The sequence below is a fragment of the Eptesicus fuscus genome, chromosome 4, assembly GCF_027574615.1.
Source record: "Eptesicus fuscus isolate TK198812 chromosome 4, DD_ASM_mEF_20220401, whole genome shotgun sequence".
Lineage (NCBI taxonomy): Eukaryota > Metazoa > Chordata > Mammalia > Chiroptera > Vespertilionidae > Eptesicus > Eptesicus fuscus.
In genome coordinates, this window is record NC_072476.1 from 55,402,899 (window position 1) to 55,415,206 (window position 12,308).

Here is a 12,308-nt window from a genome sequence, read left to right on the forward strand (position 1 = left end):
ATACCTTTTATTCCTTAAAGTAAGCCAAAGTTGGATATTTTTAAATGCATATTTAACATTTTATTTGATTAAGCATACTATGTCATAATATACCCACTTCTTGGTGTCCCTTCCCCTTCAGCCCTCCAAAAAACTGTTATTAAATAATATGTGTGCAGTTGTAGCAGATTTGCCCAGTGATTCCATTTTGGTTTTGGTTCCCACTGAAATGTGGGAGTGGCATAGTCTAACATACTTCTGAGTATTCAGATCTTTATATTTTAGAATAAGCTTGATTTTTTTTTTCATTCTGTGATTTCCCTGGAAATAATATGACACTGTTCTTCCGAACCTTGCCAGTAATGTAAAAAATTCTGGATTTGTGAAAAAGTTCCTTTTCTGTTTAGTCAGTTGTTTTCATGATATGTGTCATTGGTATTTATTTCTGTCAAACTTAGGATTTTATTGATATTTTACCATCAAACATAAAGTGTGATGTGCACATTTTTGTGTTCCCCCACCATACTGAAAATGCAAATCTTCAACATAATATTTCATCTCTAGTTCTTACACACTGTTTACTTTTTCCTCCAATAGCATTCCAATTTCCCTTCATATTTCAAAATGACCTAAATTAGATAGTTAATCCTTTTACCAGCATTTTGAAAATTTTTCCTCAAGAGATCTGAAGTATGAATATTATTTTCATACTAGTAACTCGTTTGCACGAAGATTTGTGCAATAGACTTCATTCACCTGGCTGCCTGCACCAGTTTTCTGCCGGTACCAGGGACCCAGGCCTTGGCTGTGGCCACCGCCTTCTGCCTTCTTTCAGGGTCGGGGCTTGGCCCCGGGCGGTGGCCTTGGGCCGCACCCAACATCCCTGCTAAGGATCGAAGGAGCCTACCCCCAGTGGTTTCCTGGCATCCATGCAGGCTCCCCGCTGGTGCCCAAGGCCGGGGAAGCCTCCGCCCGAGGCTTTCCTGGCCTTGGGCTCGGCCACACCCCAACGTCCCTGCAACTGTTTCCTGGTGGGCGTGGTTGGTGGGCGTGGCTTGGTTGTAGCGAAGGTGCGGTCAATTTGCATATTTGTCTATTATATTATTTTCATATTTAATATACTTAAAGCCCCTTGTTTAATAACTGCTCAGGATTTGGGGAGTGTTTATGGCTGAGTTGCTTTATATAATATGCTTAAGTCCTGGGAGTCTGAGACTGGAATCTGAAACTAATGGTAAAGTACTCTTTCTCCTACAGGAAATTGGGGTGAATGATGAACATATAAACATTTCCTCTGACTCTGGAAGAAATCACGTGTGTAAATTATGTAATTTAGAACTTCTGTCCTGGAGTGATTCTAAATTAGTTGTGCTTTTTCTTTTATATGTACTATGGCCTAGGACCGTGGTCGACAAACTGCGGCTCGCGAGCCACATGCTGCTCTTTGGCCCCTTGAGTGTGGCTCTTCCACAAAATACCACGGCCTGGGCGAGTCTATTTTGAAGAAGTGGCGTTAGAAGAAGTTTGAGTTTAAAAAATTTGGCTCTCAAAAGAAATTTCAATCGTTGTACTGTTGATATTTGGCTCTGTTGACTAATGGGTTTGCCGACCACTGGCTAGGACATATTTCTTAACCACTTTGACCTTAGTTTCTTATCTTCAAAGTGGAATTAATACTACTTACCTCAAAGTGTTGCAAAAAGTATTGGTTTCAAGTCAATTGGGGGCCTAATACCCTCACCTTAAGAAAGTCAGAAAGACTGATAGATTGCATGTTCTAGCAATTTTGAAAGGGTAACCACAAAACCTAAAACACCCAGGTAGCAGAGTATTTATTCTCTTGGTTCTTCAAGCTCAAAGTAAGATGAGAGTAGATAGGAACCATAAGCTTCCTCTGGGAGCAGAAAAGAGAAGAGGCTAGCTCCTTTTTCATGGTTGGTTGACAAGTGTGGTTCCATTGGTAACAATGGTTTGGACTAAGGGATTTTAATGCTAGTACAGAGACACACACAGTTGGTCAAAGGAGAAAAAGGATGCTAATCATGTGTTTGGAACTTGTCTGCACATTAACTAGTAGTGAGGAAGAATAGAATTTATTCTGCAATACACTCAGTTTTGTTTTCTTCTCACTTAATCTCTGTTATATGTGTAAAGAAGTAACTAACACCCTTCTATATCACAGTGCATGCTGTTTTACCTCCGTATTGTGGATGACTAGTCCTGTAAGTAGCACAGATGTATAAGATGCACCATTGAATGATTAAAGATATGGCTAATTCAATGAGCATTACCTTACTGTTATTACTAATAATAACCAAAAATATTGTATTTTGGGCAGGTTATATCATTGTAAAAAAATACTATTAAATAGATTGCTGGAAGAGTTCTGAACATATGGTGTAGTATTTTCAGAATGAACTCTCAAGAGAACTGTTGAGCTATTGAGAGAAGAACTTCTCAGTTGCTTAGACTGTTGAACTATAACATAAGGAGAATGCAGGGAATATCAACAAATCTAAGAGATATGTCTTCCTAGGGAATTCTGTGATGTTGAGGTATTATACATGAAATAAGCATTTCTTTCCTTAAAAATGAAATGAATATTAAAATGAACGTTAAAAATTACATAGCCTTGAAATAAACACAAGTACCTTCAATTCTGCATAGAAGGAATGTTGAAAGGCAATCACATCTAGTATGAGATTATAGAAGAAATTTCAGAGGTCTAGAGAACAAGAGGACCTAGCTGCATTTCTTTAGCATTTTCAGCTATGATGGTAAATAAACCCAAATAAGTAGAAAATTAGGCAGCTTAGAGTAAACAGGGAGTTTGGATAATATGTATATATCTTCAGGTTTTTAATATGTCAAAACTAGTTGGACAGTTAAAACTTAATTTGACTAAAGAAATAGAGCTTAAATATATTAAATATTCTTATGCACTTAGTAATTTTGACTCACAAAATCCATCATTTATAAGTTGTCCACTCTTCAATTTTATGAGATTAAAAATAACATCTAAAATAATGTGTTACTTCATAAATGCTTGCTACACATTCTGGGTACTTTTGAATATTGTGATCCCTAAGAAGATTTAAAGAAAGGAAGATGAAGTACATGTGATTGGAAATCTATTCATAATCTTGCTCAATCAGCAGTATTGCTACTAGTATCGCTATGTGGTTTGCAACAAGTCTACTGAATTGCTGGAGTACAACACAGCTGGTTGCTTATTCTGGCTTGCTTAATGCTTGCCCTGATTATGTAGCGTTCAGCTAAATATATGACTAAATATCTGACTCAACCACAGAGTAGTTAATTTACTGGCCACATGTGAGCATGATGTTAATCTTTCATTCCAATGAAAAATTAGACATAGTCACCCCAAGGAAAATGAACCAGCTGAACTCCTGGAGCCAGCATAGATAGTATTTTACTATGTGTCCTTCTGTCATGCTATTTCCATCCCTCGCAAAGCCTGGTTGGGCTGTACTTAAGTCATAAAAACTTTACAATAAAACTCATGTGGATTAATTACTCTTTGATCTCTTTGTTCCCTTTAGTTAGCACCACAGTCATTTAGCATTCCTTGATTGCATCAACTATGTTGTTTTGTCTACTGGATCAACCCTATTCTCCAGAAATGTTCTTCTTCTGTTGATATCCTTTTACTTCCAAGGTGGAAAGTACCTGTTTTTCAATATCCAACTTTATGTATGAATGTCTTTCTAGCTCTGCAATTATACATGGCCAGATAATCATGTTTTAGAAACATGCTGAGTCAATCCTTAAAAAGTGGGTGTTAGGAAACTTGGGGGTGGAATAGCTTTTAAATATGTGATAAGGAAAAGTAAAGAAAAGCATAAAGTAATTAAGTGATTTTTTTCCCTGAGAAGATAATTAAGTTGAATGTTATTTTTGTTCTCTTTAACTGGGTTGGCTTGGATAATTTTTTATATGTGTAGAGAAAGTGGAGTGTAGCTATTGTTTTTCTATAGTGGGAATCATCTGAAAAGAATTGCTGAGGAATTGTTATAGCAGAAAGAATATTTGATGCTATCTCTCCTGACAGGAACATGTTAACTGTAATATTAACAAGCATTGCCTATTTTTTATCTATGGAAGTAGAAGTGTCTGTAATAAAGATAATAAGAATACATTTCCCCCCACAGTATCTAAATTCATCTTAAATATGCTTGCTTAGAATTTTAGATTATTTTTAAAGCTGGTTTGGAGTACATTTTAGGACCTCAAAATTCACTATGTCCTCAGTCTTCCATGAGTTCCATTGTAATATGCTCACTTTGGTTTCTGTTCACATGTAGCTGTTCTTTTCCAGGGCAATCCCATCCATAATATTCTGACTGTGGTGGGAATGAATAGTGTCTAATATCAAATAGTGCGTGGATCATGGATAGAGACAAAAATAGCCTCTCATATTATAGTGGGTGTATTTAAATATCCACAACTTGAAAATATTATCCTAATATATAAAAAGCCAGGGGCTGTCACAACCGAAATAACCGGACGGACTACTGAACACAGGCTGCATGGGCGACAAGACTGGCAGGGGGGTTAGTGAGGAATGACCAAATCACTGAACAGCAGGCTACATGGGGCAACCAGGCCGGCAGTGGGGGCAGTTGGGAGCAACCAGGCTGGTGGTGGGACAGTTAGGGGCGACCAGGCCAGCAGAGGGGGGCACTTGGGGGTGACCAGGCCGGCTGGGGGGGCAGTAAGGGGCAACCAGGCTGGCGGGGGGAGGCAGTTAGGGGTGACCAGGCCAGGGGGGCAGTTTGGGGTGATCAGGCCAGCAGGAGTGCACAGTTGGGGGCACTCAGGCAGGCAGGCAGGGGAGCAGTTAAGAGCCAGCAGTCCCGGATTGGAGAAGGTGCAGGCTGGGCTGAGGGGAACCACCCCCTCCCATGCACAAATTTTGTGCACCAGGCCTCTAGTTTCTAAATAATATGATGTATCAATTTTTATTTGTTTTATCTCAGTAGCTCATATTTGATAACAGACTCTGCTTAATTGTGTAAGATGAAAGATATTTGTTGTGATAGCTAAATGTTTTTAGAGATCTAAGAAGTAATAGTGCATATTAATTAAAAGAGATAAGAAAGGATACATACGCCAGTATTTTTAATAGCAGAGCACACACTTTACTTTTTAATTAAATTTATCTGGCTTAAGAATTTAATGAACTTGGCTAAATGCATAAGGAAGAGAAATGTGAGAAATTTTCATAATGCAGTCAAATCTGTAAAATGCAGAAAGAGGAAATCATTCTATTTTTTCTTCCCTTGAAAGGCTGATATGAGGAGAGAAAAAGAAAATAATGAGAATTCTGTGTGTCTGTGTCTACGTGTGTGTGTGTGTGTGTGTATGCTTGTGTGTGTTTTCATGAAGGTATACATTGAATAGATTCAAATTATTTTTTTTCCAAATTAGCAAAATCTTCTTTGCTACAAATCTAATTTTTTACTAATCAACTAATTAAAATTTACCTTTCCTAGCAAGTTAAAGTACTTTAAAATAAAAGACTATTTTCAAGTAGTCAAAGATCTATGTCACAGAATCAAAATAATATCACAAATTGGTTGAAGACCAAGTTCAAGGTACTTTCCTAAGTTTGTAATACAAGAGTGAAATCAACATCCAAGAACGGAACCAGGCCCAGGCACTTTGCAATATCCTAGAACTTCAGATGTGAGAACAGGTCAGCCAATTCTGTCCTCCCCCACAGAGGGCAAGTCTCCTATTAACAGGGAAAACAAGCATTTTGAGTATGTCCTCAGAGAAACAGAAAGATATTTGTCCCTATAGCAGGGCTTTTCTGCATTATTTAACATCTCAAAAATGCATATTAAATATGAGAACTCCATTTTTCTTACTTTTATTTCCCATTTAGGCCCCTAGAAGACAATTATAGATATGTTTATGAAAAATGCTATAAGGAATATAGTTTTCCGTTAACCTCAGAATACAGAAAAGCCATTGTCACTTATGTTTATAAAGTTGTTGAAATGACTTAAGCTTGAGAAGTGGTGCAGATTGGGATATCAGGTTTTACTTATAGAACACCATGTGGTTAGGTTTCCGATCTGCATGGCTACAGCCAAACTTACCGTCATAAATTCACCTATTAGGAATTCATATGTATGATTTTATGACGATTACAGCAAAGGATATTCTTATACAGCAGGCTGAATTAATGTAAGTGACAATTTGAGCCCTACCCTAGGAGTGTACATCTTTATTGAAGAAAATTCCTGTTGCGTGGTGATTTATTGAAAATGTAATTTTACCGGATTATTATTTTTTTACCTGGTTAAAATAAAAACTATGCTCGTTTCTCATTCTTCTCTTCATGCATACTATTTTAGGAGTAAATGTTTCATATTTATTTCTTACTTTTCCATTAATTTTTTTCCTCTTCAGGTGTAATCTAGCCCCTGTGGTGGAGTTTGCTGCAGATGTGGGAACTAAATCAGATTTTATTACCATGAATCCATCAGTTGTGCAAAGAGCATTTGGAGGCTTTCGGAATGAGAGTGACAGAGAAAAATTTGTGCACAGACTTTCCATGCTGAATGACAGTGTCCTTTGGATCCCTGCTTTCATGGTCAAAGGAGGAGAGAAGCACGTGGAATGGGTTAATGCATTAATCCTTAAGAATAAGCTGAGAGTGCGAACTGCCTATCCATCATTGAGACTTATTCATGCTGTCAGAGGGTAAGTGTCTGGAAAGGACCAGTCTGTCCTTGGCACAATGGAACACATAACTAAACATTTTCCCTAGGCAGGGAGGAGCCTCCATATACTCTCCCACCGGGTATAAGTTTCCATATTTTGATAATGGCTACTCTATGCACCAACTTGAGTTTTATTTATGTGCTATCATATTTCAGTTTATTCTTTTTCTTGAAAAGGCAAATATTTGAACTTGGCACTTAAATATGTCTGCTCATGAACAAACTACTGATTTTTATACTTTTCTGTGTTAAAGAGTAGTGAGAATTCTTGGTAAAATTGATAAAACTTGGGTAATAAAACAATGGAAGTGCTAAGTGGCGAGTGGTGATATTATTGAAGCATACATGTTAAATGTATTTAAGGAGCAGTTAAGACCCATCTGTAGCTAAGAGGCCTACTAGAGATAGAGAAGTTGGCTGAAATAATATTCCTTAGTGTTTCCCCCCCAAAGTTACAATTCTATTTTTATGAATTAAGTTAACATTTCCCTTTTATTTATTAACTCAAAAGCAGAAGAAAAACCTAAGAAATAGACTCTTTTTTAAAAGTGGCAAATAACCAAAAGGTCAAATTCAGTCTTGTATATGTGTTTTTGTGAGATATATATATATATATATATATATATATATATATATATATATATATATATATATATATATATATATAACACAAAGATAAGCAATAATGTATATTTATTGAACTCTTACTGAGTGTCAGGTGCTGTAGATACAAAAATAAAACAGAACTTATCACTGCTTTAAAGGAATGCATAGGCTTATGGTGGAAACAGAGGCATGCACAGTTGGCTAGGACATAAACAAATGTTAAGGAGGTATGTTGTCAAAAGTGTAGAATTTGTCCCTCTGATTAACAAAGAAGTCTTAAAAGTCAGACATTTGAACTAGACCTTAAAAATAGAATAACAATTGTCGGAAGAGAGAAAGAGACAACCAAACAAAGAAATTCTATGGCATCATTAGAGCAAACTGAGGCAGGAAATGATTAAGTACACAGTACACTTGTGGAGTATTGTGGAGCATGTACTACAAAGTTGGAAAAATTACTTGTGTTCTGGTTGGGAAGAGAATCAATTTTATCCTGCATTAAGCACAGTTAGCTGTGTGCATTTAAGAGAGTAAATCTTGTAACTGCAGACTCTGCATTGGCAAGAAGAGGTGCTAGAAGAATGAAAACCAATTAGGCTTTTGACTAATTGACTCATAAATTGATAAAAATGTAGGGCAGAATCAGTGGAGATGGAAAGGAAGGGCAAGTTCAGGGGACCAATTGAATACAGTGGATAGAAGTCCTAAAAGAAAGTGGTTAACAACCCCAGAGTTAAAAATAGTTTCCTTCATCTACTATAATTGGGTCTGGGCTAGTATTTTCATTTTGCTTTATTACTGAGATACTCTCCTCAAAGATTTACCATTTCCTTGTTCTGTCTAAAGATAGTTTCTTGGATTGTATTATTATGTGCACAATTGCATTCTTATATTAGAGGCCCAGTGCATGAAAATTCATGTACTGGAGTGGGTGGGGGTCCCTCAGCCTGGCCTGCCCCCTCTCACAGTCCAGGAGTCCTCAGGGGTGGGAGGAGACCTAGCAATCAGGGGAAGGCAACGCCCCCATCACACCTCTGCTGCTGCCACTTCGGACAGCGCAAGCCTCAGCTGGCACTCTTACTGAGTTATCTGAGCTTTGGGCGGCACTGGGAGGTTGGGCAGCCACCATCCAAGGCTTGCCTGCACCTTGGGCCAGCCCTGGGCATCTGGGCAGCTGCCATCCAAGGCTTGCCTGCACCTCGAGTGTCGACTGGGAAGCCTACATCTGAGGCTTATCTGTACCTCGGGCCAGCCCTGGGTGGCTGAGGGGCTGAGGGGATTGGGGGACTCTGGAGGCAGGCGCGCGGAGTGGCTAGGCCCACCCCCAGGTGCCGCACACCTGCCACCCCAGTCGGGCTGAGGGGACTGGGCGCCACCATCTTGTGTCTGTGGGCGCTGCCATCTTTGAGGGTGTGGCAGTCAATTAGCATATTTCCTCCTTATTGGCTGTGGGTGCCACCTTCTTTTGTGAGGGTGTGATGGTCAATTAGCATATCCCCTCTTTATTAGATAGGATCATGTTTATTCAACATTCATTCTTCTGATGTTTGACACAAAGTTTCAACAAAATGAGATAAAAATATGCTCATTTGGAGGACAAGTATTTTTTTGTTACAAAGATTTCTATTAATTACAATTTGAAAAAACAATGTTCTTTTTATTTAATGTGTTCTTAACACAGAGTCACTTAATAATGCATTGTGCTAAGAATATATACTATTCTTTGAGATGTCAATGTCAAGTATCATTTGATTCAGAGAAAAACTTAAAAATATACTGTTTTACACACGCACACGCTCTGACACATACAGTCCCAGCTCATTAAGATTAAAAAAAAATGTTTTGAAGTACTTCCTGAGTATAGGAAACTAATTAGAAAATCTATTACTCTGAATTAGTACTTTTTAAATAGACTATTTTAATAGCAGTTTTAGGTTCACAGCAATAGTAAGAGAAAGTTACAAAGATTTCCCATATATTCATGCCTCCCCAAACACACATAGCTTCCCTCATTATCAGCATCTTTCACAGAGTCATACATTTGTTAAAATTGATGAATTTTCATTGATACGTTATTATCACCCAAAATCCGTAGTTTACACTACAGTTCATTCTTAGTTTGCACATTCTGTGGGCTTTGGCAGATGTATAATGACATGTAGCCATCAAATAGAGTATCACAAAACAGTAGTTTAACTGCCCTAAAAATCCTCTCTGCTCAGCCTACTCACCCCTCCTTCCCCATTAATACATGGCAAGCACTGATCTTTTTGTTGTCTCTATAGTTTATCCTTTTCTAGAATGTTATATATTGGAATCAGATAGTATGTTGCCCTTTTATATTGTCTTCTTTTACTTAAAATATGCTTTAAAGATTTATCCTTGTCTTTACATGGCTTGATAGCTCATTTCCTTTTAGTGGGGAATAATATTCCATTGTGTGAATGTACCAATTTATATATTCACTCATCTGTTGATTCCAAGTTTTGGCCATCATGAATAAAGCTTCTATAAGCATCTGTGTGCAGATTTTTGGGTAGACATAGTTTTCAGGTCATTTGGATAAATGACAAGGTATGATTGCTAGATCTTATGATAAGAGTATGTTCAGTTTTGTAAGAAATTTCCAAACTGTCTTGCAAAGTGTCTGTACCATTTTTACATTCCCACCAATAATGAATGTGAATTCCTGTAGCTCCACATCCTCACCAGTATTTTGTGTTCCCAGTGTTCTGGATTTTGGCTATTCTAATAGGTATGTAGTTTTATTTTGTAGTTAATTTAATTTGCATTTCTCTGATGACATATGATGTCCAGCGTCTTTTAATGTGCTTATTTGCCATCTGTATCTTTTCTTTATTGAGATGTCTTTTAAGGTCTTTGACCCATTTTTTAGTCAGGTTGTTAGTTTTCTTGTTGAGTGGTATACGTATATTTTAGATAACTGTTCTTTATCAGATATATATTTTGGACATATTTTCCCCCGGTCTGTGACTTGTCTTCTCATTCTCATGACATTGACTTTTGCAGAATATTATTTTATTATTTTTAATGAAATCCAGGTTATCATTTTTTTTCTTTTATAGATCATGACTTTTGGTATTATATCTAAAAAGTCATTGCCAAACACAAAGTTATGCAGATTTTCTCCTGTGAGTTATCTTCTAAGAGTTTTATAAATTTTGCATTTTACATTTATATCTGTGATCTATTTTCAGTTAATTTTCGTGAAAGGTGTAAGGTTTGTGTGTAGATTCATTTTTTTTTTTTTTTTTGTATGCTGATATCCTGGAATTCCTGTGCTATTTTGTTGAAAATGGTGTTTTTACTCCATTGTATTATCTTTGCTTTTTTTGTCAAGCATTAATTGACCATATTTGTGTGGGTCTGTTTCTGGGCTCTTTACCTGTTTTGTTGATCTGTTTGTCTATTTTTCACCAACACCTAGGAATCCTGATCACTGTCGCTTTATAGTAATTCTTGAAGTCAGGTAGTGTCTGCTGACTTTTTCTTATTCATCAATACTGTGTTGACTTTTATGGGTCTTTTGCCTTTCTGTGTAATCTTTGGGATTAGTAACTTTGTTCTTTAGATATTAGTTTATATTTCTCAGTTTACCACCCATAACAAAACACAAAATAAGAAGCATGGTTCAAATAGGGCATTTTCAATTAGTTAGGGTCCAGGTAGAATTATGTATTATTAACAACAACGAATTCATATGGGTTTTTTACAGATATGTTAAACATAGAAAGTGCACAACTTTTAATAATTAGTTCATCAGAACGCCCCTTTTACTTTTTGTACACTTTCCTTCCCTATCTTTATAAGTATAAACTACTTCACTAATTTCTAAGCATTTTATTTCAAAGAGCAAGACCAAACTTCTGACTACTTGTGGTGATGTTAATGGTATGCTTTCTTTTTATTATTGTGCTTTAGGTGTTCTTGACAAGACTTATCTTGAATTCTCCAGAAACAACTTACCTTGCTACTTTCTTGGTCATATATCTAATTACACATTCCCCCTGAAATGTCAAGTGATTGAGTTCTAAACTGTAGCCCAGGATATAAAAAGTAGCTGTAGAGATGCCTTTCACATCTCAAATATTTTGGAAATTCATACACATGGTGTATGTGAAAGGTAATTTCACATATAGAATTAATAATACATTAGTGCATGTAATGTTGCATTATGTCATAATGCTTGTAGTCTGTGCAGCTACAAAAATGCTTAAAGAAAATAAGGAAGTGATGAAACAAGAGTCACTTGATAACAAAACAAGAGCGAAGTTTCCAAAGATCTGTTATTTATGTATCTGTTTAACATCTCTCTGAAACGGCGTGGTGAATACAATGCAGTAAAGTAGTTTAGAGAGTTTCATATCCTCTGCTGATAACCGGAGTTTGTTGTCTCTCATGAAAGGTTTGAGTACTCCGTACATACATTTTAGGGTGCATGTAATCACCATGTTAAAATGTGAAGGCCTTTCCAAGTACTGCAGCTACAAGTAGAAAGTTTAAGCTACTTGGAAAGCAAAGTTTCTTGAACAGAATGGGAATCATCTAAGTAGTTTTCAATTTGTCAAGCTTCATTATTTAAACATTTTTCTCTCTGAAAATTATGATGGCTTACTAATTTTAAACATTCATCCATTTGCAGGGTTTTTTGAAAAGCTCTAAAATATAACTATCAACCTTAAAACTCAAAGAGATTCTTATTCTTACATGATATTTTAATATATGGTCATTCTTCCCAAGCCATATTAAGTGAAGCAGGAGGGAAAATTATAGCTATTTTCTAAGTTTTAAAACAATCAACATAAGGAAAGGGTAATTTAATAGGGACAAATAAAAGATATAATTACAAATTTAATTGTATCAACTGGTTTGGGATTGCAAGCTTCTCACTGGTATTCTTCAGAAGCCCTACGTGTCTACTTATTTTATTGTTTTAAAAATATATTT

At 36.6% G+C, this 12,308-nt stretch overlaps 1 protein-coding gene across 1 annotated transcript in view; it reads left to right on the forward strand.

The window, feature by feature from the left end:
- Positions 1-12,308, forward strand: part of ST8SIA4 (ST8 alpha-N-acetyl-neuraminide alpha-2,8-sialyltransferase 4) — an 86,753-nt gene that overhangs the window by 36,960 nt on the left and 37,485 nt on the right. Inside the window, exon 4 of the mRNA XM_008144512.3 lies at positions 6,421-6,714. Coding sequence (XP_008142734.1) covers positions 6,421-6,714 — 294 coding nt within the window. The remainder of the gene's footprint in view (positions 1-6,420; positions 6,715-12,308) is intronic.